The sequence below is a fragment of the Syngnathus acus genome, chromosome 24 (assembly GCF_901709675.1).
Source record: "Syngnathus acus chromosome 24, fSynAcu1.2, whole genome shotgun sequence".
Lineage (NCBI taxonomy): Eukaryota > Metazoa > Chordata > Actinopteri > Syngnathiformes > Syngnathidae > Syngnathus > Syngnathus acus.
This window is the reverse complement of record NC_051108.1, coordinates 5,236,992-5,264,242: the sequence shown is the minus strand read 5'-3', so window position 1 is coordinate 5,264,242 and position 27,251 is coordinate 5,236,992. Positions and strand designations below refer to the sequence as shown.

At 44.8% G+C, this 27,251-nt stretch overlaps 2 protein-coding genes across 4 annotated transcripts; one reads left to right on the top strand and one right to left on the bottom strand.

The window, feature by feature from the left end:
* The first annotated feature begins 1,866 nt into the window (after nt 1-1,866).
* On the top strand, nt 1,867-22,760 carry rev3l (REV3 like, DNA directed polymerase zeta catalytic subunit). 3 transcript variants are annotated; one of them, XM_037244078.1, is made up of 31 exons: nt 1,867-2,327; nt 8,193-8,382; nt 8,497-8,571; nt 8,990-9,150; nt 9,342-9,477; nt 9,566-9,660; nt 9,756-9,860; nt 9,994-10,078; nt 10,574-10,707; nt 10,829-10,957; nt 11,112-11,343; nt 11,422-11,564; nt 11,673-15,066; nt 15,184-16,007; nt 16,088-16,173; nt 16,261-16,386; nt 16,529-16,721; nt 16,786-16,897; nt 16,985-17,100; nt 17,889-18,007; nt 18,132-18,250; nt 18,343-18,484; nt 18,620-18,864; nt 19,011-19,119; nt 19,671-19,877; nt 19,967-20,076; nt 20,154-20,406; nt 20,578-20,768; nt 21,195-21,441; nt 21,602-21,817; nt 21,889-22,760. In XM_037244078.1, exons 1-31 carry the CDS (start codon nt 2,189-2,191, stop codon nt 22,027-22,029), a joined length of 8,574 nt encoding a protein of 2,857 aa, XP_037099973.1. In that variant the 5' UTR covers nt 1,867-2,188; the 3' UTR covers nt 22,030-22,760. The 3 variants fall into 3 exon arrangements, with proteins under 3 accessions (XP_037099973.1, XP_037099972.1, XP_037099974.1); XM_037244077.1 differs by having other exon boundaries at nt 16,783-16,897; XM_037244079.1 differs by lacking the exons at nt 1,867-2,327; nt 8,193-8,382; nt 8,497-8,571; ... (5 more) ...; nt 10,574-10,707; nt 10,829-10,957 and having other exon boundaries at nt 11,171-11,347; nt 16,783-16,897.
* A 520-nt stretch (nt 22,761-23,280) lies between these two features.
* mfsd4b (major facilitator superfamily domain containing 4B) lies at nt 23,281-27,037 on the bottom strand. The gene is made up of 4 exons (XM_037244080.1): nt 26,579-27,037; nt 25,600-25,768; nt 25,411-25,527; nt 23,281-25,285 (listed from the first exon to the last, which is right to left on the bottom strand). The coding sequence occupies exons 1-4, from the start codon at nt 26,846-26,848 to the stop codon at nt 24,003-24,005; spliced, it is 1,839 nt and encodes a 612-aa protein (XP_037099975.1). The 5' UTR covers nt 26,849-27,037; the 3' UTR covers nt 23,281-24,002.
* Between the last annotated feature and the right edge of the window lie 214 nt (nt 27,038-27,251).

The window sequence follows — 27,251 nt, the reverse complement described above, 5'->3', positions numbered from 1 at the left end:
CGCCGAGCAGTCTTGCGCTGCTGCCTAACCCTAACTGGAACGCTGTGCTGCGCCGTGCCCGGCCAGTGCCCGAGGACGTAAAGCCAACGCCAGCGGCCGCCGACTCAAACCTCCGCGACAAGTCTGGCCGCCAGCTTGAGGTCAAAGCCAGGAGCAGCGGCCCTGCCAAGGTGGGCGCCGAATGGAGCCTGGACTGCGTGGTCACCCAGAACGGCACCCGCGTCACCCACGTCACCCACTTCGCCTGGTTGAAGGACGGCCTAGTGATGTCGGGCCAAACGGGCGCCGAATTCGTCTTTCCGGCCCTCAAGGCCATGGACGCGGCCGCATACAGGTGCAAGGCCGGCGACGACGAGTCCCCCAAATACGTCTTGACGGTTGGTGAGTCAGGGAGGGAGGAGTGGCGGCCTGGCCTGGCCTGGCCTGGCCTGGCCTGGCCTGGCCTGGCCTCCAGGTGACCATGTTTCTTTTCCCCAAGTTGGCAGCGGTGCCGTGGCGCCGTCCTCCTCGCTGCTGCTGACGCTGAGCCTGCTGCTTGGCCTCCTGTGCTGCTAGATCTTGGGCCGCCAGGTGGGCTCGGCGCACCTGCTCGCTGACGGAGCGTGCTTCTTTTTGGCCGTGCATGCAGCTCGTCCGTCCGTCCGTCCCCGGCCGGGAGACAGACGCCAGCTCGGGGGGCCCGCCGCCGCCGCCGCCGCCGCCGCTGGTCACCCCAAATAAAGCAGACAACTTTGCATGCTTCAAGTTGAAATAAAAACAAGAGTTTGAAATCCATTAGAATAGGAATAAGGAATGCTTAACGATTTCCTTGATGTGGCGCTTGAATTTGTTTTGCTCTGTGGCGCTGCATTTCTTTCTTTTCTTCTGCAAATAAAAATGCATTCAATGCACACGTGTGCGTGCGTCCTACTTTCCCTTTCACCTCGTTCAGTGGCGTAGCCAGGAATTTTTCCAGTAGGGGCGCGCGCCCACAGGAAAACAAATCGAACATCACCCACGCCGTTCGCTGATCGCTAAAACAACATCCGGGTCCGGGAGGCAAACGGTGAATGGATAACATCGCGCACATAGAATAGCGCAAGCACATTGGCGCAAGACCGAAAGAAAAAAACGGCATGAAAAGGAAGAATCGAAAAAGCTCGATTTCTTTCAACCGGGGCGCAGGGAGTCCCGGCTTGGCTACGCCAGGGATCTTGTTGACTTTTTTTTTTTTTTACTACATTTCCGCTGTATAATAACCCGAGAACCCCGTTACTCGCATCACTTCTATACACAGTGAACATTATACATTTGCAATATACACTCATGTAGATAGAACTATGTTAAATAATGAAATTGTGTAAGGTCAGTTGTATGCAATCGTTAGTACAGTTTTGCCTCACACATTATTGAATAGAAACACAGTAGAGGGCAGTACTGTCGTGGGAAAAGGTCAGTACCAAGTAGTATTTGTCATGAGTAAGACTCGTTCTTGAATTGATTCGTCTTATAAGTGAGGACAAAGACGACACTCGTATGTGGTCGATTCAGCACACTAGCAGGACATCGAATGAATCTAGTCCAAAAACAACATTCCAACATACTTCTTATGACAGGCTTCGCAAGACAACACTCCTTCAAAATAAGCGATTTAAGTTGTTGTTGTTTTCAGGGCATCAAATAGCGCACCTATATTTTATTTCGAAATTCTTTGCCGGAACCTGAACCTGCAATATAACTTGCCCCAGTCGGACACTTCTCAGTAGTCGCCTCATAAGGAAGTGCGGGCCTGGAGGGAGCGCCAATGGAGGGGGCTGTCGGCTTTGCTAGACCCAACTCGTGGTTCGGGGAAAGACGCCGCATACCGGAAGGCCAGGGGTACGTCTTCCTGGCTGAAAACAAAAACACCATGCACTGTTAAAAATCACGGGACAGTCGCCGAGCAACATGGAGCCGACAGCGAAGGAGAGTCGTTGTCTGCTGTAGCTCCACTGCTGCGGTACAATTGTGGATTATTAGAACGCGTCGGTGACGCGGAACCTTTTGTTCCTTTTCTTTCCAACCGGGCGTCCCCTGCGCTTCGTCCTTTCGGAGTGACAGCACCCGGGCCGGCTTTTCTCAACTGGTAGTCGAGTATTTCTTCCCAAATGGACTCCTAGCAATTGTTTTTTTCAGCTATTTTGCTTGGTGTGAAGCGGCCAAAGCAGTCATGTTTGCCGTGCGCATCGTCACCGCAGACTACTACCTGGCAAGTCCAATAAAAAACCTGGACGTGTGTTATTCCGAGTTCAGGGAAAGCGACGTGAAGAAGGTGCCAGTGGTGCGGATATTTGGAGCAACGCCCGCAGGTTAGTCAATTATTTGTCAGCCTTTTGTCAGAGAAACCACAGTACCGCGTTCTTTTTACACCACGCGGGACGAGACGTGGAGCTTGCGCGGGCGGTCTGTTGCACACGCGCTTCCTCACGGGACCGCAAACAACAAAACCAACGGGAGTCTGTGCAGCTACAAGACGACACGATGACATGCCAGTGTAGGTCATTTAAGGGTGTGGTGACACATTATTGTAAAGCGTGGAGCACCATTGCTAACCCACGCCTGCAGCGGAGAGACCCTCCTCCCTTCCCCCTATACACCAGACGGTTTTATGGAGGCTCCCACAGCCCCACCATGGCGTGGCGTTGGCGAGCACCTTAGCTCCCAGGGCTCGACGGTATTCGTTTATTTGAAGACCTGACAATGCTTTTCGACGTTTTCATTTTCGTTGTATGCTAGCTAAGAACACAGCGGCGACCACAGGAAACATTGCTTGAAATAAGTAAATACGCGCACACAAATCTCTGTATGCACGTACATCGATTAATCGATTTGTTGGATGGGGGGGGGGAAGTTCGAATCTGCTGCAGAAAACAAATAATTCAGTTTGGTCCATAACAAATTGGAAAATGGGCAAAAATGCTCATCATTACTACCATGAATATCACAAATGTGCGTATAATTGACACAGACTGAAATGCATTGGGGGGGGGGGGGGGGGGAATCAAACTCCAAAAAATTCCCCCAGAAAAACCTAATGAACTGAATACAAGGAGAACATGTGGCAAAACCTGACATCGCTTCCAAAAAAAAGGCCCAAATTATTTTTAAACGATCACCAATTTGGCATAAAATCCCAAATATTTTGCATCATAAGTACAAAACCCTTGTGCAAAACTTTAAAAACAGCCCGTAAGGAGTATTGTAACGTGCATACGGAATAAAGGATTGAATTCACTGACTTGCATTTACAGTACATGCTGTTCTCTTTAACTAGACTTTCACACACACACACACATGCTCTGCAGTACACAAAGTTATTTATGTGGTCTCAAATTGAAGTACTCTGTACTCATGTTAGACGTTTAATACCAATACATGTAAACGTTTTCTAATGTTACTCAACTCCAGCTGGATCACATCTGTAACACTGCCTTAACCCACTTTGCAATTCCACCCTTTTCTTTTCAACACATGAAATACCCTGCCGCTACATTTCAGCTTATTGTCACCATGGCAACAACCTGAGGTGGAAGCACACAAATGATTCGGAGCCGCTGCGTCTAGAGCCTGAAATGATTCTGTTTGCACACTGACCTTTTTTGTTTTTTACTGTAGATTTTTAGATCAAGAAAATCAGGCGCAGCTTTATTGCTTGGTCTGCGTACCGCTCTGACTCAGCCTAACTTGTATTCCGTAATGTGACGCATTTAAAAGATGGGCGCCAGAATCATGAGATGATTAAAGGCTTTCACTGATTAAACCTATACAGTCCAACCACACACGTTTAAACATGTCACAGTTGCTTTTGCTGTTTTGAATCAGTTGTAGTGACACATCTGTTTGTATACCGCGTGATCCCCATGTCAACAGTTTTTCTTTTTTTCCTTTTTTTTTTAATAGTTTTTTATTTTATTATTATTTATCTGATTTATTTTATTTATGTATTATTTTATTATTATTCATATTCATCTTTTAGTCATTATTATTATTGTTGTTTTTTATTAAAATAGTCTGGAATGCAACGACTTTATGTTCCTCTGCAGCATTTCTCCGTTTCCTTTTTTTCTTCAACACATAAGCTCTTATTTTTATGTGAACATTTATGTCATCTGTGCTCTCTCGCTGGTGCATCTGCTCTGCAGCACGTGGCTTTGGCTGCAATCCCAGACCTCATACTCCATGTCCTTCCACGACCTAAACTCTGAACACTCCCTCCACCAGTCAATCAGCTTTGTGTAATTCAATGCCTGCTTCCTGTGGGGTTTCCCCCCCCCCCCCCCCCCCTTCTCTCTCTTTTTTTCTAGCATCAAGTGTGTGGCCAGTCTGAGCATGCTGTGTACACACACTTGTATCTAAAATGAATCTCAAATATCGACCGCTCCTCACAAGCTGACCTATTTGACTTTTTGGATCGCTTTGTGTCTTGTTTGGTTGAGATAGACAAACTCTCCTAACTTTTTATATCAGGAGGAGGCACCTTGTTTTGGTTACTCAAACGTGCAAGACAAGAGCAAGCGAGGTAATGAATGACCAGCAGAGGGAGGAATGAAGTGGTGGGCCCCTTTCACCCCAGGTTTAGTTCTCCCCAGGGGAACCTTTTAATACCATCTAAAGGAATTCCTCATGGATCCAGTAATAGGATAATAGGAAGTTTCAAAAGGACTCCCTTGCTCATTAGGATAGACATTGTCCCCCTACAGTTAGTTCTTCTGGTTCATTAACATTCTCTAAATACTCCACTTGTATGAAATTACTTGTTGATAGCGCATGGTTTTGAGGAGATAGAATTTTAAACCTGGTTTAGAATTACCCTCACATATTGCTGGTTTCAAGGCAGATCAAGAACTGGAACATAAATAGAATGAAGGATTCAAAAAAAGCTTGAATCACTGATGGAAAAGCTGTTTGCTTTCCAGGGATGATAGATAATGTGTGTGTGTGTTCGGTGTCAATATTTTTCGATTATAAATAGATAAGACCCATTCATAGACTTGTCTTCCAGCACATCCTCATTGTCTCCAAATATGGTCACGTGTTTTCGTTTAAAATAAACAACACTGCACAGCCAAACTGGTGTCCACTTTTGGTCCGAGACTGCAGTGCAGATCTGTTTTGATCAATTTTTAATTCCATTGCAGCATACAGTCAGTGTGAGGCTCATTATAAGATGGGAGGGTAGGGGGATTCTTGTTACTAAAAATAGCACAGCTCTTGTGTGTTTCTGTTTTTGCATTCAGTTCAGCTTTCTGCTTGAAAGTCCCTCCTTACTTTTTGATTGTTTTCTCCTGCGTTAATGACGCAGTGTCCCCGGAATGGTCTATCCTGCTGCCTTAAAGCAAAATGTTTAAAACTGGGGAATATTTTGCCCTTTATTGTCACCCTCTCATCCTCCTTTGCAGTTTGCATCCCCCCCACCCACCACCATCACTGCTGCATTCAACTCAACAGGGCTTTCTAATCCTCAACATTAAGTGCTTTTTAAGGCCCACCCACTCGCATGCTTTCATATTCAGATGGCAAGTCATTAGCCAGGGCAAGTCGAGGTAGGGGTGCAAATGAACCGGACACAATTCTTTTGTTCCTTTCGGCCTTCCAGCTGAATGCTTGCATGGCATAATGTTTTAATTGATTTTAAATTATGTCCATTCTAGTAGGCTTAAAATAGCCTGGGCCAAAAGTCTTTTTAGCCCGTATGTAGCTGTCTTTTCGACAACACTGAAAAAAAACTCTCCTTTTTGCTGTATGTACAACTTGTGTTCCTCATTTTTCCAAAGTGAAGACAATTTGTAATTTTGGTATTGACACATGAAGTCGATGCACAATTTGTCTTTGTGGGCCAAATCAAATGATGTGGCGGGCCGTTTCTGGCCCTCGCGCCTTGAGTTTAACACCTATGCACTAAAGTGAACTTCCTTTCCTAGTAAAGAATGAGAATCATTTCGTCTGCAGTTGCTTTCCATGCAGGGATACATGCCATCACTTTTCTGCCCTATCTAATTTAAACTTAAATCCCCCCAAAATATTGTGAAAAACACTGTACCGTGCTTCTAATTGTTCTGGTTCAGAATTTGATGCGGTACAGCTAGAAATTCCCCACCATCTGCATGTCTTCAAGAAAATTGGACGGGACGTTTGTAGCTGCTCTGTACACTCACACTTTCCTGCTTGTGATTGTCTCTGTAATTTTGGGAATTGAGGTTTGTGCTCTGTGGGTATTGCTTGATATTTGACCAGCTTTCCATTGGTCACGGTGTGCCGTGCCGTTCTAAAATGTGGAATAATCCCGCTTGTCAAAAGGTTTACATGCTAACAAAATATTGAATTTGACGTAAAACAAGCTGAGTTCCTGTATAGACTTTTATAGGTTAGCCCAGGGGTGTCAAAGTCATTTTTTATCGCGGGCCACTTCCTCGTTATGCCTTCCAGGGCAGTATTTTATATTAAATATTTTCTTCAGTTACTGTTCAAATGACTGTAAAAAGGATTTTAAAAAAAATCATACAAAATCTCCACATTATTATACTTTACACATGCAAATAAAAAATTATAATATAGATTTTAGCAAGAGTTGACGTGATTTTGATATTTAGAATGACATGGTGGGCCGGATTTAGCCCGCCAGGCCTTGAGTTTGACACCTCCGCTTTAGCTTATGCTGTCATGTCTATCCTGCTTATCAACCAATCTTTGTGTGCTTAGCAACTCATAACAACTGAGCTAAATGTATCCCAGAAAGGAAAAACTGTACTAGTGGTTAGAGTGGCGATTTATCTGTCGCTGTTCCAAGCAGCCAGACACAAAGAAAACACACACACACACACACACTCAGTACAGGCCAATGTAATTTGTGTAATAAATTTTACCGCTCTTGTGGGCTCACTCAAAGACCAATGGGATATTCTCATCCCATCTGGCTTCTCCAGGAGTTATTTAATTAGTGTAGGGCACGATTTAATCCTTTTAGGAGCGTGTGAATTGAAATGTCTTCTGATGAATTTTCATAGACAAGCTTTCTTTCATACTGTATAGAGTAAAATGAGTACCGTATTTTCCGGACTATAAAGCGCACCGGACTATAAGGCACACCTTCAATGAAGGGCCCATTTTAAGGGTCCTTATATAAGGCGCACTGAACTATAAGGCGCACCATTAATGCATCAGGTCAGATTTTTAATCCAAATCATTCTCCATTTTATCTTTTTTATTTCAACTTCAGACGCAACAAATGACTTTATAATCACAAAATAATGATCCATAGTCTTTTTGATTCATGATTCATAGTCTTCAGCAGGCCACTTATGATTGATTTCATGACACAATGCTTCGGGCCAGTTTAAATTTAAGAATTTGGTCTATATATAAGGCGCACCGGACTATAAGGCGCACTGTCGGCTTTTGAGAAAATTTTAGGTTTTTAGGTGCGCCTTATAGTCCGGAAAATACGGTACTATTTTGCGTTTTCTTGGTTTACCGTGTGCTATTTTTACTGTTGTTGCCTGGTGTTAACGCTTGTGGCGTTCTTGGCATGCAATTTTTCTGTGCAATGCGGGAAAATTACTTAATATGTACGTGCGATCAAATTAGTCAGATGTAGTAGGTATTAATTTGGAGTTGGGCACTTGGACCTGCTGTTTAAATCTAGCCACAGAAGAACACTGCAGGCTGACTGCAATACAGTTCACCCCAGATGACTCCTCAGAAATTTCTGTAAGGGGGTCATGTTCCGAATCCCATAGCTCAGTTCTCTCTCACTACCAACTGACATCCCTTCTTCCTCAATCCTTTATTGGAGACATAGTGGAAACATGGCTGAATCATATTTCTTTCTGCATGCGGTTTGATTAAAATATGTCAAACCCAAGGCCCGGGGGCCAGATACGGCCCGCCACATCATTTTATGTGGCCCCGCAAAGACAGACTTTGTGTCATCACTAAAATTGCAAAATTGTCTTCACACTTTTAAAAATAGAGATATTGCTAGCCATTTTTATTAGCTGGACACAATTTTGAAGTCAGGGAAAATCCTGATGTCAGTTTCAATGATCAACTCCAGGAGACACCTAATTGTGGGGACCATTTATGATACAGAGAATTTTTGAATTAATCAACTGACTGACGTTTAACCTACTGCTTGATACTAATCACCCAATATTGATCATTTCATCACGTTGCAGGTCAGAAGACATGTCTCCACCTTCATGGAGTGTTCCCATACATCTATATCCCATACGATGGTCATGGACAGAAACCGGAACGATACCTGCGTCTGGTGGCCTTCAGCATTGACAGAGCGCTCAACGTTGCCATGGGAAACCCTGCTTCCGAAGTCCAGCATATCTTCAAGGTGGTGATGGTTTCTGGCATGTAAGTACCCAAGTGCCTCCGTTCACCTGTCCCTAATAATACGGTCAACTAGAATCCATAAATGCTGCAGATCCTTAAAGAGGAATAATATATTTGGAATATGCTGCCTTCCAGGCCTTTCTATGGATACCACTCCAAGGAGAAGCACTTTATGAAGATATATTTGTACAATCCTCAGATGGTCAAAAGGTAAGATTGCAGGCCATGTGGAAAGTGAATAGCATTTATAAGCATTATAAGTATTGCATCAATTACCAAGTAGCAGCTCATCAATTGCTGAGTGCAAATTGTGACGATTTGGAATCTGCGCTACGATATGAGCTCAAATATTCAATCCAATCATTTGTGAAGGGTTGATATGCAGTATTGCAGTATTAAAAACAAAAAAATCACAGTGCAGCACCTCCAGATTCACACATTTGCAGATTTAATTTATTTATTTCTTAATGTATCTATTTATTTCAATTTAACAGTAAATTCATTTATTCATTTATGTATTTATTCATGTATTTATTTATTCATTCATTTATTTATGCTTTTTTTTTTGTTTTGTTTATTTATTTATTTATTTATTGATTGATTCGTTTGTGCTTTGAATTTCCGGCAGGGTTTGTGAGTTGTTGCAGAGCGGAGCAGTGATGAACAAGATTTACCAGCCCCACGAAGGCCACATCCCATACCTGCTGCAGCTTTTCATCGACTACAACCTGTATGGCATGAACCTGCTCAATCTTGCAGCAGTTAAGTTCCGCGGGCGCAAAAACAAAGGTACGAAACAAGGGTGAAGATCTGTGTGTGCGGCCATTTTCTTTTCCAAACCTACTCATCTCATTGTCTCAAATCATTTTCTAGAGTCAGGGATTTGGCTGTGCTCAAAATTAAACACACGGAATTTAACATCACATCCAAACTTGTTAAATGGGAGTCAGCACTCTGATTAACTCCTAACAAACTTTCAGAGGATGTGCTGCCAAACCCAGACCAGCAGACCCCCATCACTAAATCCAGTCCCTGGAAGAGCCCGTCTACGTCCAAACTCAACGACAGCACCCTTGGGGGCACCTTTGTCCGCTGGGAGGAGAACGCCATTCCCTGGTGACATTTGGAATCTGTTTTGAAACCGCCATGTGTTTTGAGACCCATCAAAATTGATTTCAGGATTTTACATTCGGTTTCTTTGCAGCTCCTTAGTCCTGGATGAGGTGGAGAAGCAGAGCACCTGTGAGCTTGAAGTTGACGCTGTTGCCGTAGATGTCCTCAACCGTCTCGAGATTGACAGTAAGGATGCTGAGGAAAATCCAAGTGCTCTTTGTCAGTAAAATGGCCTAAAGGATAGGGATCAAGTGTTTCTTACATTGTTGTCATTTGTTCAGATCAAGTCGGAAGGAACCCCGGCCTACAAGCAATCTGGGAGGATGAGAAGCAGCGAAGGAGAGAAAAGAACAAGGATTCACAGATTGAAACTCCGGAGTCGCAAGGTCAGCAAATGAAAACAAACTCGGTGTTGCAAAATAAAACTGTTAATTATTTTGTTAGCAATTGACAAATGTGGATATTTGTTTGTTATTAAGAATGTCAGCTCTGGAAATTGTTTTTCCCGATGTTTTCCAGAACGTGCATTTGTCACTTCAACCGAGAGTGAGCAAATCTTCATGAGAAGGTTAAAGGAGATTCTGAAGGACAATGAGTTTGATGTGTAAGTTGCCGTCTTCTTCGGCTCGAAACCTCAACAGTCCCAGTGACATTTTTATCGGATAACTATAGTTAGGAATTTATAATTGTGACACTAAATAAGAAGAAAAATAATAGAGCAATAAACAGCCGTGATTTTTAGCATTCACGCAGCTATGTGGTCCATACTTGAACGACAAAACCTTGTGGGCCTTGATAGTAGAAAATGTTAATCACTGCAATCATCTCAACACTTGACAGATTTCCTCCCTTGACACTTTTAAAAGTCATTAACCAGACTAATTATGTGACAGCGACACAACGCACTAATTCTCGGGAGCCCTTTCCTCTCGCCAGTGTATAGTAGACTTGTATTGTACTTTTGCCAATGCATGATTATTTTTTTTCACGCTGCAATTTTTTTCAGATTTAGCTGCCGTGGTGTCGATTTTTAGTCAGCTTTTTCAACCCAGCTCCACTTTATCGAAATGTCTTTTTTTCATTATACCTTTCTATTTAGGACACCGGCTTCCCCTGTTAGCGATGGCGAGGCTTTCAGTGATCTCACCGTGCATTCCTCATTCCATTTGACACCAGAGGAAGTGGAGTGTACACCTGCTTCAGCTGTGGACGTGCACAGGGACTCTGAGCCAGGTCAAGATGAATGATTTTTATTTATTTTTTTTCATAAAATTGACAGTGAAAGAAAGTTAAGTCACAAGCACAGCTTCTCCTGTTCTGAGATGCTCACTGTGATTTGTATCTGTTTTCCTAGAATCTGTCAGAAGCAGCGGTAAAATCCCAGAGGAGGCTGTTGTTGATGAGGAGGCCATTTTATGTCTACTAGAGAACAGTCCGAGCTTCCTACAGGCCTCTCAGACATCCAGCCACTCACCTTTATTAGGTACGTGAAGAAGAAGAGACAGATCCCCCCCAAAGTAATATTTACTTGATTTAATATTTTATTATGAAAGGTTTCCACATATTTCAAACACGAACACCTTTGCGAAAGGAGTTGCTTGATCATAATTAATGTAACGTTCCTGTTTTCTGTGCAGACAGCAGCCAAGACCGTGCCGTGATTGATTTGCTGGCAGGTTTAGCGGATGACTGCAGGACTCCTGGTCTGCACACTTCACAGTCCCAGTCCCTTCCGAGTACCAAAAACTGTCACTACAACAGTGACGACGAGGAGGCAAGACCAGAGTTAGACAAGGAAGAGGCGCAGCTCAGTGTGACAATGTCACAACGCTGGGACAGCGAGCCCCTTGAAAGCTCATCTTTACAAAGGTCTGTTTTTGCATTGACACCATCTGTAAATGTTTGTCCACGTCAGTGCCGATTAATCGGTAGTCCTGGTATGTGCAGGTCCGGTGTCAAGGAGGCACAGGACAACTTCAGCGATGAGCACCAGGAATCGTCCGATGACGACATGGAGTGGAGCGCTAATAATTCTTTATTTGCTCATTTGTCCATCCCCCAGTTTGATGGGGCAGCAGATGAGAGCAGCGGTATGTTTGTTTCGGGGTCTACTGTATAAAATATAATTGTATTAATTAGCTGCGATAGGCTCCAGCATGAGTGACTTTATTTTTATTTTTTTTTGTGTTCGTTCCTAGATTCGTCCTTAACGGACAGCGGCTCCAGAACCCAGTCCTCCCTTGTAGTCACCGAGAAAATTATAATGACAGGAACTCGTATCCCAGGCGAGAGTATCCACCTTGAACCCCCATCCTCAGCCAAGATCTTTCTGGAGTGCAAACACTCCGAGCACAGCCCAGTTCATGTTTTGGACAAGGAGCAACCACACTTTCAGTCAAAGAGCAGTCAGGAGAGCATTAGTGAATGTTCAACAGGCTTAAAAGTGAATAAAAAAATTCCCTACATCCCACCCGTCAAACATCCCATTCCCTGTAAAACAATCAGCCAACCGGACGTATCGGCCACCTGCGTGGAAAAAGAGGACATTCACCCTTTGTACAACTATGACAAGAAAGCATCTTTAGCTTTGGATAGAGATGATCTTGAAAGTTTTCAATCCAACACTAATAAGGTCACCAAAAGAAGAAAGGGCATAAAAAACGTGGAAACAAACCGTCTGTCCATACTTCAGAACCACAGGGCGTTTTCCCTCTGCTATTCGGAGCTGAGAAACTGCTCAACCAAGACGGACCTTGACCTCAGCCAGTTGGATCGACATAGCCCCCTCCTGAGAAACATTTCCTCAGCACCTCCAACTCTTGAAAATGAAACCTTTTTCAACCCTCAGGAGGGGGAGATGAGTAAAGATAGCGAAGAGGGAGATGTCGGTGAGCTCAAAATCAGGTACGAGGACTATCAGGAAAACAAAACGGAAAAGACGATCGTAGCGCAACAGGAAGCACACTACAAGTTCTTCCCGAGTGTCATTCTCTCCAACTGCCTAAACGGAAAGAAACCTTGCAACAAAAAGATGCCCAATTCATGCAGCAAAGTAGAACAAGCCCAGAATCGTAGGTCCAGGCTAAAACTAAATAAGAAAAGATTATCGGGACCGAGCAACAAATTAAACATGGATGACAGCTCCACCCCTGACAGCCAGGTTAGCATCGGTTGTACCTCGGTCACACCTGATCGTCCGGGGATCGGGGATACGGAAATGCTAGTTTGTGAGGACAATTCAGCGAAGCCAGAATCCATTTTACACGAGCCGATTATTGGAGAAAATTCACTCGTCATTGCTCCTAGTTTCTCAGAAGAAGCTAAAGACACCTCAGACGACACTTTAAGCCTCCTGCAAGATTTAGCTACTAAAGTAACTTGTACAAAAGCCTCATCCCTGCCTGGTAGTAAATACACTCTGAGGACCAAACGAAAAATGCTTTATGACAGTGACGGCGAATACTCGGGTGGCACACGGTCTAAAAACGGAGCACCTGGAAAAGAACGCCTCAAAGGTTGCGGTATCCGTAGTGGGCAGGAGATCAAATCCCAGAAGCGACGTAAGAAAGAACCCCCGGTTATCATCAAGTACATTATTATCAACAGATTTAAAGGAGAGAAAAACATGTTGGTGAAAATGTGCAAAGTCAATGCAGAGCAGAAGAGAGTAACACTGACAAAAGACAAGTTGGATCAATACAATCAACTAGCCCCCTTAAAGAATTTCTGGCCCAAATTGCTGGAATCGACTGCCGTTGAGGTTCCCGTCCCCGAGTCAAAGACAAAAAAACAATATAAGCGAAAGTCTAAAGTCAACCCGTCGAATAAAAAAACAGGCGATAGCGTCTCTAAACTTCAAGTTGGACCGGGTGAAAGGGTCAAAAGGACTAAGAGCTGTGAAAAACGTATGTTTGAATTAGGCTATCTTTCTGATCGAGCTCAAAGTCCTACAGATTCAAAACCACCTCAACCTTGGTCTCCACCAGACCCTCTTCGAACTTCAAAACAACTCAAAAACACGCTCATTGATCCCTGTCTTAGTTTTGCACAACAAATGCCACAGTCCTCCACCAAAGTAACAAAAAAGAGATATACTCCGAAATCTACAGATGCTAAAAAGAAAGACAAGAATTCTGCCATTGAGCCTTCAGGGGAAGATCCCAAAAAACTAGAAGCTTCACAAAACGTTAAAGCTCCACCAAGACAAAGGAGGAAAGTAGCGGGTTCAGTTGAACCAATCAATCCTTCCGAAAACAAGCCGAAACCTAGCCGATCGTACAAGAAGAAGGCCGGGAACCCTAAAAATCACGTCGTTTTTCCAGATAATTCTTCAGCTAACCAGACGACATGTACGACAGTCCAGTCTGTTGAACCAAAGTTAGAAAACAATGACGTTTCTATCATGGAGGCCAGTCAGAACATGGTACCACATGTGCAAATTGTGAAGGTAGAGCCTTCCATGGAGGAGTTCCAAATTTCAAAAGCCTCAATCTCTCAGACACCTTCCCTGGAAAATGCAAAACCGAATCTCTCTCAGACCCCATGCAGCTTGGCTGTCCTCAAGAAACTTTACCAAAAGAGTCAGCGTGGTCAGGCAAAAAGTCAACCAGACGCTATCAACCAATCAACCGCCGGACCTCACTCAGGAGCATCGCTTGATCCTGCGACTGAACGAGCCAAACCCAGAAAACCAACTCCGAGAAAACCCCGAGCTCCCAAATCCACCAACCCCAAAGATCCGAAACGAAGGATACGGAAAGGCCAATCAAACACCCAATCCAGCGTGTCAGATGTCAGCTTGCTCTTCCCGTCCGACCCAGATATGGACAGTTGCAATTTAATCGAAGACAGCTTATCCCCGGAGCTCCCACCGAACTATTCATTTGATATCAACGCCATTGATCAGACGCAATTCTCCAGCCCGTACAGTGGTACTCAGTTCGTCCTGACAGATCAAATCTTACCAGTTAAGTTCTTGAGCGACGCCAGTCAAGAAGCTGTCTCTGCTCACGCGTTGGCCTTTAAGAAACTACAACGACTGTCGGGTTATGGAGAGGAACTGAAGCAAGACTCCGAGTGGCACAAAGTGAAACCCGCCAGTCCTGATCTCTTTGACAGATCCGATCAAGGACCATCTCCATCCAACCACCTCACTTTCATTGACTCTGACAAATTGCAGAACCGAGATTGTGACTTAGCGTCAATCAATGCCAACACCCTCAGCCCCTTTCAAGACTTTGACTGTGAAGGAAAAGATCTCCTATTTTCATCGTGTGAACCTGCCCTACCATTGTCTTTAAGCTCCGCATGCCTTGCCAGCAATGAAAGCTCTCCAACAGGCGATCTCCTGGAAGGCATTGACGTATTGACTTCCACCACACCGAGTAGCTCTCCTTGCTCAGTCAGCTCACTGTCTCAGGTGAGGGCAAGCCAGAGCCGTGGACCAGGGGGAGGAGCCAACATTCTGAAGCCCCTCATGTGCCCTCCGAGTAGGGAGGAGATCCTCAGCACTCTGCTGGACCTGGAGATATCAGAGGCCACCTTCCAGGAGCCCTTCTGCAGCGACCCCTCTGATGCTCCGGGAAAGCCAATGTGAGAATATATCAAAACAATTTCAAAGTCTTTGTTATCAAATTGAATTTAGGCATGCCTGTCAATATGTTAAGTATCGGTTGTCTTCAACTAATTGTGCTTGTCTCTCCCCCTTAGGGAGGTTGGTGGTCGTAAGCTAGCGGTGGAAACCAGACTAGTCAAGGAGTTGAAGGAATTCAGTGGAGAATTGTCTTTAGAGGGCCTGCATTTCTGGAAAACTGCCTTTTCAGCCATGACGCATTATACCGCTGCCCCAATGCCGTCTGAGCCTGCCCAGGGAGCACACCCAGGTAAAGGTCAGGCTGTGACTGACCCCCCGGGCATGACCGGTGAGAAGCAAGTAGTCCTTGTGCCCTGCAAAATGCCGCCGAGTCGGGAACGTGTGCAATTGTGGTTGGAAGCCAGGAAGCAGTATGAGACTTTACAAAAAGGGATAAGACACGCAGAGTTGCTAAAGAAGGAGACTGTCGAGTCAGCTGCTCCCGGCTGCTCCACTTCAAACATCAACTTGTGCGGGAAACCTCGCCTCAGAACTCCAAGGAGAAGAAAGGGCAACCTGTCACTAATATTGCCCCCCACAAAGAATCCAAGCGACTCTCGAGAAATGAGTCTACTATCAGATGAAGGTTCTATCCAGCTTGAAGAAGATGATGAAAGAGCAGAGGATGATGAAGCCAGCTCTCCAGACCCCTTTGAATTGCCTTCATGGCAGGAGCCCAGGAACAGCTTAGCCACTGATGAGTTCAACCAAAAAAGGGAAAATTCTCCTGAAGCCCTCTCACCTGGATTCTCCTTGGAAAGAGTGAGTGGAAATCCCAGCTCTCGTGTCGCTAATAAAGAAGAAATGAGCAATCATGATCTTCAGAGCACACCGTTTTTAAAGAAGCATCTGAAAAGCGCTGAACATCTGGAACCTGTGTGCAGCACCCCCATATCTAAAGGTAAGATGCCATTTTCTGGATAATTTCCTTTTTTTTTTTTTTCTTCCCTCATTGGTACTTCTTTGGCATTCCCATTGTAGAAGACCCTGTTGCTACGAGAATACAGCATAGGAGGGGAAGCCAAGCAGAGCCATTGAGAAGAGTCTTACTTAACACACAGATAAAGGTAAAACCAAACATGGACTTTTAAAACTTGTAATTTCTAAAAAAAAAAAAAATTGACTCTCTCCTTGTGTTCAAACATCTCGCACAGAACCATTTTGCTGCTTTGAATACTCCAAAGAGAGACAATTCTCAGATCGAAGGTCCTAGCATAGCCAACTCTTACGGCTTCAAAGTCAGCCTGCAAAACCTAAAGGATGCAAAAGCTCTGCATGAGGTGAGAAATGCCTTCTTGCCACCCACACAAAAGTTTTTATGGCTATCTCGGTGACGTTGCGGGATTTCATCCGAGTCCACAAATTATAAACCCAGTATATGCATATAAAATATGGTCTAAAGAATAAATTATTTTGTGTCAGGTCCAGCACCTCACACTAATGGGTATGGAGCTTCATGCACGAACTCGACGTGACCTCGAAGCTGACCCCGAGTTTGACCCCATATGTGCCTTATTCTACTGCCTGACTTCTGACGCTCCTTTGCCGAATGTAGACTGCTCCCAATTGACAGGTGCAATTGTGGTGCGTAAAGACCACGAGAGTTGTGACCAAGGTAAAAATTCATTGTTTGATTCTTGTCAAAAGTTGTTTAGTGATGAATCGGTTTGACTCAGCAGGCCACAGAAAAACAGCGCCCCTGCTGGTCAGGTCAGGTGTCTCTGGGCTGCAGGTGAAGTACGCCACAGATGAGAATATGCTGTTTCAAGAACTGGTCGCCGTCATGAGAAGGTTTGGGACCTAATATTGTGATTATGGAATATTGTATTCATGTGTTGAAGTCTTTATCTGGAAAGTTGTTTTTCTGTGTTTTTGTAGGTTTGACCCAGATATCCTGTTTGGATATGAGGTGCAGATGCACTCATGGGGCTACCTTCTCCAACGAGCTGCGGTTGTTGGTGTAGACCTTTGTCAACAGCTATCACGTGTGCCAGGTAAAATAGAATTACAATATAATTCTGGGGGGAAAAAAATATTCTGACTTTACACTGGTAAAGTTTATTATTATTATTATTACCGTATTGGCCCGAATATAAGACGAACCTGATTTTAAGACGACCCCCTCTTTTTCAAGACTCAAGTTTGAAAAAAGATTTTTGAACACCAAATTTAATTTTTATACAGAAAATGATTACAGTACATCTGAAACAAATGATTGTAACAATATATTTGAGAGGAAAAGCATGTTATTTTGCCGCATTCAAATCATGCAAAAACTGTATCACATCTTAATATCTGAACCTTTAAATATGTAAACTAAAGTGCAATCACATTTGTAAATGAATGGCTTCTGGTTTTTCCATTTTCGGTTATCTCTTTTATTTTATTCTCTTTTCTTTCTTACCGCTATTTTTTATTTTTCGTGCTACCGCTATTTTTATTCTTCATGACAGGGGTTCGCTTTGGCCTGGGGAGTTAAGTTCAGCATTCGCTTTAAAGATACCTGGCGCCATCTAGCGTTGCGAATAGGTATAATGTCTAGACCCCGAATGTAAGACGACCCCCACTTTTTCAGTCTTATTTCAATGCAAAAAACACCGTCTTATATTCGGGCCAATACGGTATTAGTATTTTCTTCATAGCCAGGCCACATATCTCTCTGCAACTATGTTTTAAGATGTATATAAAGATGAGTCATAGTCTGTGGTTTCCTGTCATAGCTCCCAAGCTGAAAGGAAAGCAGACTGTAATTGGTTGCCTGTCTGGCTCTGTGTGTCCTCAGGTGACTCGAGAGACAACCGCTTTGCTGCAGAAAGGGATGAGTATGGAGCAGACACAATGACTGAGATCAACATCGTTGGACGAATTGTCCTCAATTTATGGAGGGTGATGAAAACGGAGGTGTGTGTCCTGACATGTCCCCCCCCCCCCCAAAACCTCTTTCTCCCCTGCTTTCATCTCAAACTTTAATTCCGGGTTTGATCTTATGCATATTTTTTTTGCCCGGGGCTCCTCCCACTTCCAGGTGACGCTGAATAACTACACTTACGAGAACGTGGCCTTTCATGTGCTCCACCAGCGCTTCCCCTTATACAGCCCCCGCACTTTGTCTGACTGGTTTGATCACAACACTGACCTCTACAGGTATGTTTTCAAAATTGCACACAGCTTTTATACTGTACATGCCACAATATATATAATTTTGGCTCTATAACGCTGTTGTGTATTCGTGTTAGGTGGAAGATGGTAGACCATTATGTGAGCCGAGTGCATGGCACTATGCAACTACTTCTGCAGCACGACATCATCGGCAGAACCAGCGAGCTGGCCAGACTGTTTGGGATCCAGTTCTTCCACGTTCTTACTCGAGGGTCACAGGTTTGTGTTACATTCTTGCATGATCTCTATAATTTCAGAATTGTCTATAGTTAGCCAATCTTACATTTTCTGCTGCATCTGGAAAATGAGATGGATAAACACATTTTGAATTATTTTTTCTTCTTCTCCATGCAGTACCGTGTTGAGTCCATGATGTTGCGTTTGGCCAAGCCGCTCAACTATATCCCAGTAACACCAAGCATCCAGCAGCGAGCTCACCAGAGGGCGCCTCAGTGTCTCCCCCTAATCATGGAGCCAGAGTCACGCTTTTACAGTAACTCAGTGATTGTCCTGGACTTCCAGTCGCTCTATCCCTCCATCGTCATCGCATACAATTACTGCTACTCCACTTGCCTGGGCCACGTGGACGACTTGGGAACGTAAGAACCAGACAGACGCACACATGAATAAGATGCTTTTATCATGTCCTCAATAGCTGAGGAGTTAAGAAATCGGAATATTAGGAAATATTTGTATTTTGGGAAAGTTTTGAAGCTGTATTTTTTCATTCATATGTCGATTTCAGGACAGATGAGTTTAAGTTTGGCTGCACCTCTTTGCGGGTTTCCCCTGAACTCCTCTACCAGCTCCGAAATGATATCACTGTGTCACCCAATGGCATTGCCTTTGTCAAGGTACAGTAAAGTAGCAATATGTATCCATTTTAGAATAACTTATGACTTATCATTATTCAGGGGCAAATGCAATTTACCAACTACCGTATTTTCCGCACTATAAAGCGCACCGGCCCATTTTAAAACTTTGTCCATATATAAGGCGCACCAGATTATAAGGCGCACCATTAATGAATGGCCCATTTTAAAACTTTGTCGCTATATATACATTTGGCCCGCTGGCCAGACTTTGGACATGCCTGCTGTAGTGGCTCAATATTGTTCCATATATAAGGCGCACCTGATTATAAGGCACACTGTCGGCTTTTGAGAAAATCGGAGGTTTTTAAGTGCGCCTTATAGTGCGGAAAATACGGTATTCATTTCAGATTCAATTTTAGAAAGATGCAAAAGGAAAAACTTTTTTTTTTTTTTTCACTGACTGCATCACCTGCAGATGTACTATAATGTTAATAAAAAAAAGAAAAAAAAATCAGGAACTGAAAATGTAATCAAAATGGGGCTTGCTTGAGTGGTTACATCCCTACTATTCTCATCTGTGTTGTCTGCAGTCGTCTGTGCGCAAAGGTGTCCTTCCCAGCATGCTGGAGGAAATCCTCAACACGCGTATCATGGTGAAGCAATCCATGAAAACCTACAAGCAGGAAAAAGCGCTAATGAAGCTGCTGCATGCCCGCCAGCTCGGACTTAAGCTCATCGCCAACGTCACCTTTGGCTACGCTGCCGCCAACTATTCTGGACGCATGCCCAGCGTTGAGGTAAAACCACTAAATAATATGAGGATGCGGACATTTTGCTAAACTGCTTTTGTAACAAAAATAATAAAAATAGATTCATGTGTGTTCAGGTGGGTGACAGCATAGTCCATAAAGCACGAGAAACTTTGGAGAGGGCCATCAAGATGGTCAATGACACAAAAAAGTGGGGAGCACGTGTTGTGTATGGAGACACTGACAGGTATTTTTTTTTTTCTGTAACGTTAGCTAGCCTTTTTGACAAAGACCGAAAATAACAAGATGCTTCCTGTTGTGCAGCATGTTTGTTTTGTTAAAAGGCGCCACCAAAGAGCAGGCCTTTAAGATTGGCGATGAGATCGCCGAGGCAGTGACTGCAACCAACCCAAAGCCAGTCAAGCTCAAATTTGAGAAGGTCTACCTGCCCTGCGTGCTCCAGACAAAGAAGCGCTATGTGGGCTACATGTACGAGAGCCTTGACCAGAAGGAGCCGGTGTTTGACGCCAAAGGAATTGAAACGGTGCGACGTGATGGCTGCCCGGCTGTTTCCAAGGTAACGGGAAAAACCAGCCCTACACGTCATGCGCTAATCCAGCAAACTAGTCAAGTGTTTGTTCATTCTCAGCTCTTCATTTTCATCTTTTGTGTTCGTCATTATTTCATTTTGAACTTGACACAAATCTTGCACTCTTCATGAAAATAATCCTTTTTGTGTCCTGTTCAGATTCTGGAACGTTCTATCAAGCTGCTTTTTGAGACGCGGGACATCAGCCAGGTGAAGCAGTTTGTTCAACGCCAGTGCGTGAAGGTTCTGGACGGCCGGGCCAGCATGCAGGACCTAACCTTTGCAAAGGAATATCGAGGCAGCGCTTCCTATCGGCCTGGTGCCTGCGTACCGGCATTGGAACTCACCAGGTGTGTGGAAATGAAATGAAAGAAGCAATTCCTAATGATTCAAGCTCTGTTATATGACTAGCCTGTGTGTCGGAGACCAAGAAACACCTTGTTGTCTCGTGCTGTTGCTCTGAATCCTCCTACTGCTCATTGTCTGGCCACACACGGTAGCCAATCCTGTTGCCTAGCAACGATGCTTTTAATGGCTGAGCATGTCAGGTTTCTAAGACTGGATTGACACTGCAGTGCTCAATCCTTTTTTTTTTGTATCATGTCAGGCTTGTCTGATGTTTTTCTGTGTGCAAAACCAATGCATACTAATAATCAAGTATGCTTTGGAGTTTCAGTTGCATTTCGAGGAGGCTTGATTATGATTCCGCGTTAAGAAAATGAAAGTTGTTAGATACAGTAGTCGGTATGTGAAAAGGTTGGCTGTCATTGGTCCAGGCGAATGATGGCATACGACCGTCGCCTGGAGCCTCGCGTGGGCGAGCGCGTCCCCTACGTGATTGTCTACGGGATGCCCGGATTGCCGCTCATCCAGCTGGTCCGTCGGCCCCTGGAAGTGCTGCAGGACCCCGGCCTCCGCCTCAACGCCACCTATTACATCACCAAGCAGATCCTGCCTCCGCTTGGCCGCATGTTCCAGCTGATTGGCGTCGACGTGCTCAGCTGGTACCAGGAGCTTCCCAGGGTAAGGCTGCTCGGAGAAAGCGGATCTTCCCGTTTCCTGTTCATCAGAGTCACAGAGCACAAAGGAGGGCGTTAAGAGCACAAAGTGCTGCTTTGTGGCAATTTCAGAGTACACACGCCCCCTGCAGGTCAATTTATTGAAAGGTTCTCTTTTTGGCCAGATCCAGAAGGCCTCGTGCTCGTCTGGTTTCGGCGGAGAGGACGTGGCCAGGAAGGGCACCATTTCACAGTATTTCACCACGCTGCACTGTCCCGTGTGTGACGAGCTGACCCAGCTGGGCGTGTGCTCGCGGTGCCGTGCGTCGCCGCAACGCGTGGTCGTCACCCTCCATCAGGACATGAGGCAGCAGGAGAGAGAACAGGAGCAGTTACTCAAGGTCAACTAAAAATCACGTGCATTTTTTACGAGCGGCAAAAGTTCTAACCGCGATCATGTTTTGTCCCGTAGATCTGCAAGAACTGCAGCGGCTGCGCCGAGCGCCAGGTCCCGTGCGTGTCGTTGGACTGTCCCGTCCTTTACAAGCTGGGTCGAGTGAGCAGGCAGCTCTCCAAGGCGCCGTACCTGCGACAGCTGCTCGACGACTTGTGATGGCCACCCGACGTCACGGCTCACTTGGTGCTAAAATGGCAGATTCGCCGCTATCATCTCAGTGTTCATTTTGAAACATTTCAATGGTGCTTCACCTGATAACCTCGTTGGGTTGTCATTGTGTCATTGTTAACTACTAACAGTATTTGTTATACAAGTACAGTATTGTCTGCTTTGAGCCTCCCTCATAGGGCATGTGTATGTCTTTATGATTATTTGTTGATTAAAGCTATCTTCAGCTTCCTAAAAAAACAACTAAAATGACAGTCACCCCAGTCACTGAGTCTGGTGTGGGTTGTGACAGCCACACATAATTGTGACCTGTTTTAATAATAATTGGACTTTGGACTCCAGTTTAATGTACATAAACCTTGTATGATTCATAAGTACATTGTCACTATATCAGCATAAAACCAATTACATCCCCAGCCTGAATGCTGTTTTTAAACATTCTATTCAGGGATGCCATTTTGATTGTATTCATGCTCATCTAGTGTGAAATTGTTTTGTTTTTTAACTTGGGACTGGTGCAATACTGTGTTTTGATAATTTGTCTCTGTGCATTTCTGTGCTGTCATCCAAACATGTTCAGATCTGACTCTTGTTTGTAAAAATAAAAATGTTTTTCTTTACTTTTTTTTTCTTTTAATGGATATTGCTGTGGGTTGAAATTGATATAATAAAAAGTCATTGTATTCAAATGTTTTTCTAAAATAAAAGGTTGGATCACAGTGATGATACACTTAATTGCACTCAGCACACACACAAGACAAAAAACATTTCACCAAATATGGAGAAAACAATCACATTTTTACAGCTATCAGCACAGTTTTGAACAAGTCGGATGCAATCTTTGCAGCTTACTTGGATTTTATGAACATCAATCTGTCCTTGTGCAAGGCACTGATTTTCCATCAGCCAATGTAGCTTCCAAACAACACTGCCTGGCCAAAAAAGTCATATTTTGATCATTTATTGTGCAAATGCTGTAGAAGTCTTATCAGGTTTATTTCAATAGAAGTTAATTGATCACGTTAGATTTATTCTAATCAGTTTTGCAGGTCAAAACACCTTTTTAAGATGTACTCCCTGTTCCACTCCAGTTCTCGGGGGCCGCGTTCCAACATGTTTTCCAAGATTCCCTCGTTAAGTGCACCTGCGTGAAAAGTTAGGCTCCTCCAGACCATGAAAATGAACTGAACTTTTCACTCAAGTGTGTTTAACGAGGGTACCTTGGAAAACATATTGGAACGCGGCCCTCGAGGACTGGAGGTCGACGCCCCTGGAAGCTAGGGTTTCTAACAACTCGTCTGATTTGAAAACGAGTTATTTGTCAGTTTGTTTTGTAGCTTTGACTGTATATAATATGAGGTGTTCATACATTTATTTGGGTTGAGTCATAATGGCTCTCCCAAAGAAGCTATGACTACAATGCGGCCCGCCAAAAAAAGAGTTTGACACCCCTTTTGTAAACTATCACAGCACTTGGGTTTCTTTTGCATTTGCCCCAGAGCCTAGCGTAAGGATGACAGGAAGTAACAGGGAGGCTCTTCCCATTGGTTGGTTTATTGCTGTAGAATTTTAATTGGAGAATGTTGCTGCATCAGCCCAATGTGACCATCATTGATAAGTGCAGTGTGAAAAGAGTGTTGGACCCTTCACTGATAGAGAATTGATGAATAGAAACTATACTCGCTTTAACTTCTAAACATAAGAACTGGCACCCAGTCGTGACATCTGCACATCGTTTTTTTTTTTTTAAATGGAGACATAATTAACTCATTCGCTGCCACTGACGGCTACAAAAGTACAAGATCAATTTGAACTGGGCTGCCAGTGAATGAGGTAAAGGCACACAATATATACATTTCTGGCCAGACAGTGAATTAACTTCTTGTGCAAGTAAACATCTCATCAGGTTACACAGGCTACGGACAAATCAAGGTGTTGAAGAATCTGGAAAGGATGGGTTTTCAGTCTCTCTTGACTCTGTTAGGGAAGAGCATCAGTTTGCGTTTGGGTGAGTCTCCCACGAGGGAGATGGTGTCGACAGATGGGGAACCTTTTGCAGGTTCGGTCGGCACACCACCGTCACCGTTAGTATTTGAGGGAGACCCCTCCTTATTGGGTGAACCGCTGAGACTTGCCGTGTCGTCCATTTCAATGACTTCAAAGTCTGCATCGTTCCACTGATCGGCCTCGTTCTCCTCCTCCTCTTCGTCAACGGCTCCTGAATCCAGCAGCGCCTGTCGGTACTCGCTGTCGTCGGCGTCCGCTCGGCACCTCCTGTGACGTTTCCTGATGGGACCGGCGGATACGGTGGCCAGCTTGTACATAACCGGGAAAAGAATGGCGGTGAAGGTAGCCGTGATGAGCGACAGATACATCAGCAAGGGCTGTCCGTGAATCTTCCCGAGCAGGAAGCCGACGAGAGCTGGTAACACCATCTCGCCCAGGGCGGCGCCCACCACGAATCCCGCCGCTGAGCGGCCCGTTACGGTGGTGTACTGCTCCAACCAAGAAATCCCACTGGGGAATGTCGAGGACATAGAAGCTCCGTATAAACCGGTGCAAATCCACAGCATGGCTTTGTCCTTGCTAAAGAGGCAGAGGAAGAGGGAGGACAGCGTCGAGCCAACCAGGCTGAAGAGTATCATGGTGCCTGGGTACATGCAAGAAGCGAAGAAGATGGCCAGCCCCCGACAGGCAGCAAACGTCGCCCAGAATAAAGAATTCAGCCCGGCTGCTTGGGACTGACTCATTTGAGCGTAATCCTTAGCAAAAGTGAAGATGAAGGAGCCGTAGGCTACCTCGGCACCAACGTAGGCAAAGAAAAAGAAGAAGAGCAGGACGACCAGCGCCGTGTGATGTCTGGCCACAAGGGGCTTTGCGGAGGACGTTCGACCTTTGTCACGGGACGTGTCGCTGCGGACGGAGAGGAAGAAGAAAGGGAAGGAGGTGAAGAGGATGAACAGGCCGATTACGATGTAAGCCCACATGGATTTGAGGTCCCCGCCTCCTCTCTGGATGAACTGGAGGATGGCGTGATCGTCGTTGGCGATGGGCCACGCTGCGATGGGGGACGTGGCGTTGCTCAAGATGGTTTCCGTGAGGTGGCTGCTGTTGCCGTTGTGCCCGAAGAGCAGCTTGGCTATGATGGGCGACACAAAGGCGCCGACCGCAAAACTGAAGTGGAGCGCCTGCATGTGAGGTCCAGCCTGCTCGCCCCACGTGTTCAGTATGAGAACATTGCCACCTGCAAGACAAGAAAAAACACAAAGTCTTTCCTTTTTTGTGCTTTTTTTTTTTTCAAAATGGCAGCCAAAATTGAATTCTACAACGTGATGATGCGAATTTGAATCCCTAGCTGTTGCCTGTTACCTGTATCCAGAATCCCCATAGAGATGCCAACGCTGGACATGAAGCCAGTGAGAAGCAGAGCATGTTTGCAGAAAGGGATAGCGCACATTCCACACGAAGTGATCAGCATAGAAAAACCTGGAGGGCAAAGTTATCCAGAAGAACAAAATTTGGTTTAAGAAAACTGACTGACATGTGGGCGGGGCTTACCAAGCAGCAGATTGGGGTTCATGCAGTCAAAAAGGACACCTCCCAAAAGTGAGCCACCGATGTAGCCTGCAGATCTGCCGACAAAGATGTAGGAGATATTGCTGATGTTCTTCTTCACGTTGAAAGCCAAGTCCTCAAACGTAGGTCCGATGACCGAGATCCCCATTCCCTGAAACACAAAGATCTTGATTTGATGTGGGATTCAGTGAGATTATTTCCTTGCAATTGTTTTCACTCAGTTATCTTACATTCCTTCTTCCGTCACTTCTTCGGTGTTTGACTACTATTTTACTTTTGCAAACAATATGATCAAGTTTTACCAGTAAGCCTTTCTATGAAGGTTGCAGAGCTTCTAGCACAAGGCTGCCAAAATTGGAAAAACTGGTTCAACTGGTGGCTCAACGGATCGAGTTAGCACACTTGCCTTTAATGTGCGACCTGTAGCATGTGTTGGACTATTTTGGAAACTCTCAAAAGATCATTTCTTGTCCCTAAATGCATTAATGGCATACGAAGCTGTGTTTCTCTAGTCGCGTTAGCCCGTCCATAAATTATATAGTCCAGGTTCACATGTGGAATTTTTTTTTTTTTTTTGCTAGACATTTACTGAAACAGCATGAAATACATCATTTTAATTCAGATTGTTGCAGTAGTTAGCAATGATAGGCAACAAATTACGACCGCTCAAAATGCAATGTCATTATGGGGAAGCAGGAAACATTTAAGTGACAATGATAATCCTAAACATTTGTGTTTTTATCGTATTTTTTTAGTCATGGAGAAGAAGACATTTAGGTGAGAATATTAATCCTCTTTCTCCAAGCTGATTGACATCATATGGACCCCCTTCAGTAGTGATGCCCCCCCAGGATGCCTCGCCCTCTACGCCCCTGCTACCTTGTCACACTTTGATGTACAGAAAAAAATGATCTCATTTGATTTTATTTATGACACGTCTTCAACGACTATGTCTTCTTACCAGGCCGAGAAAGGATGCGCAGAGAGTGAGGCTGACCATCCAGCGGCCGCACGACGTGTATCCGCCCCCTCCGACCACCTTCACCTCGTCGCCGCATCCCGATTTCGTTTTCCTCTTGGTCGCCTTGAGTGCACTCTTCAGCCCGCCTCGTTCCGCGTCCTTCCTTTTGTCGAACAAGGTGTCCTCTTCCTGCTCGTCGTCCATGCTAGCGAAGCGAACGTGCTTCTTTTTCACCGCGGCGGCGGCGGTGGGTGAAGACACAACTGACATCAGCGCGACGTGTTGTCGTCACTTGACGAGGGTGAATTTTACCAAGTCTCGCTGGTCGTCTGCGCTTTTCACTCCACAGGTAAACCTCTCTCCGTTAACGAGGGGAAAGGTCCCGGTTCGCCCGTCATCATGTCAACAGCGGGGGCGGGTCAGAGGTGACTGCAAAGTGCTTTGCGTCGCCTTGCGTCAGTGAGTCGGGGTGCATCCCACGCAAAGATCGCCTATATAAAGACGAGCCCCAACTCGTACTGCCCTCGTAAATTTCGGGCTTACGTCAGTGAGACGGGTTAAGGTTTCTAAACAACTTTCACGATAGTGATCCACTTTTAAATGGGTTTTTTTATGTATTCGTCAAGAAATATAACGAGCAGTAGCGCCAGGTGGGATTGATATTTCGCAGCAT

What these genes read in the sequence shown, in the direction of transcription:
- rev3l (XM_037244077.1), top strand. Translation starts at nt 2,189, where the DNA reads ATGTTTGCCGTGCGCATCGTCACCGCAGACTACTACCTGGCAAGTCCA. An exon ending in GATGCTCCGGGAAAGCCAAT is followed by an intron (nt 15,067 to 15,183) that starts GTGAGAATATAT and finishes TCTCCCCCTTAG; the next exon opens with GGAGGTTGGTGGTCGTAAGC. An exon ending in GCTGCCCGGCTGTTTCCAAG is followed by an intron (nt 20,407 to 20,577) that starts GTAACGGGAAAA and finishes TGTCCTGTTCAG; the next exon opens with ATTCTGGAACGTTCTATCAA.
- mfsd4b (XM_037244080.1), bottom strand. Translation starts at nt 26,848, where the DNA reads ATGTCAGTTGTGTCTTCACCCACCGCCGCCGCCGCGGTGAAAAAGAAG. An exon ending in GCGCATCCTTTCTCGGCCTG is followed by an intron (nt 25,769 to 26,578) that starts GTAAGAAGACAT and finishes TTTGTGTTTCAG; the next exon opens with GGAATGGGGATCTCGGTCAT. An exon ending in GAACCCCAATCTGCTGCTTG is followed by an intron (nt 25,528 to 25,599) that starts GTAAGCCCCGCC and finishes TTTGCCCTCCAG; the next exon opens with GTTTTTCTATGCTGATCACT.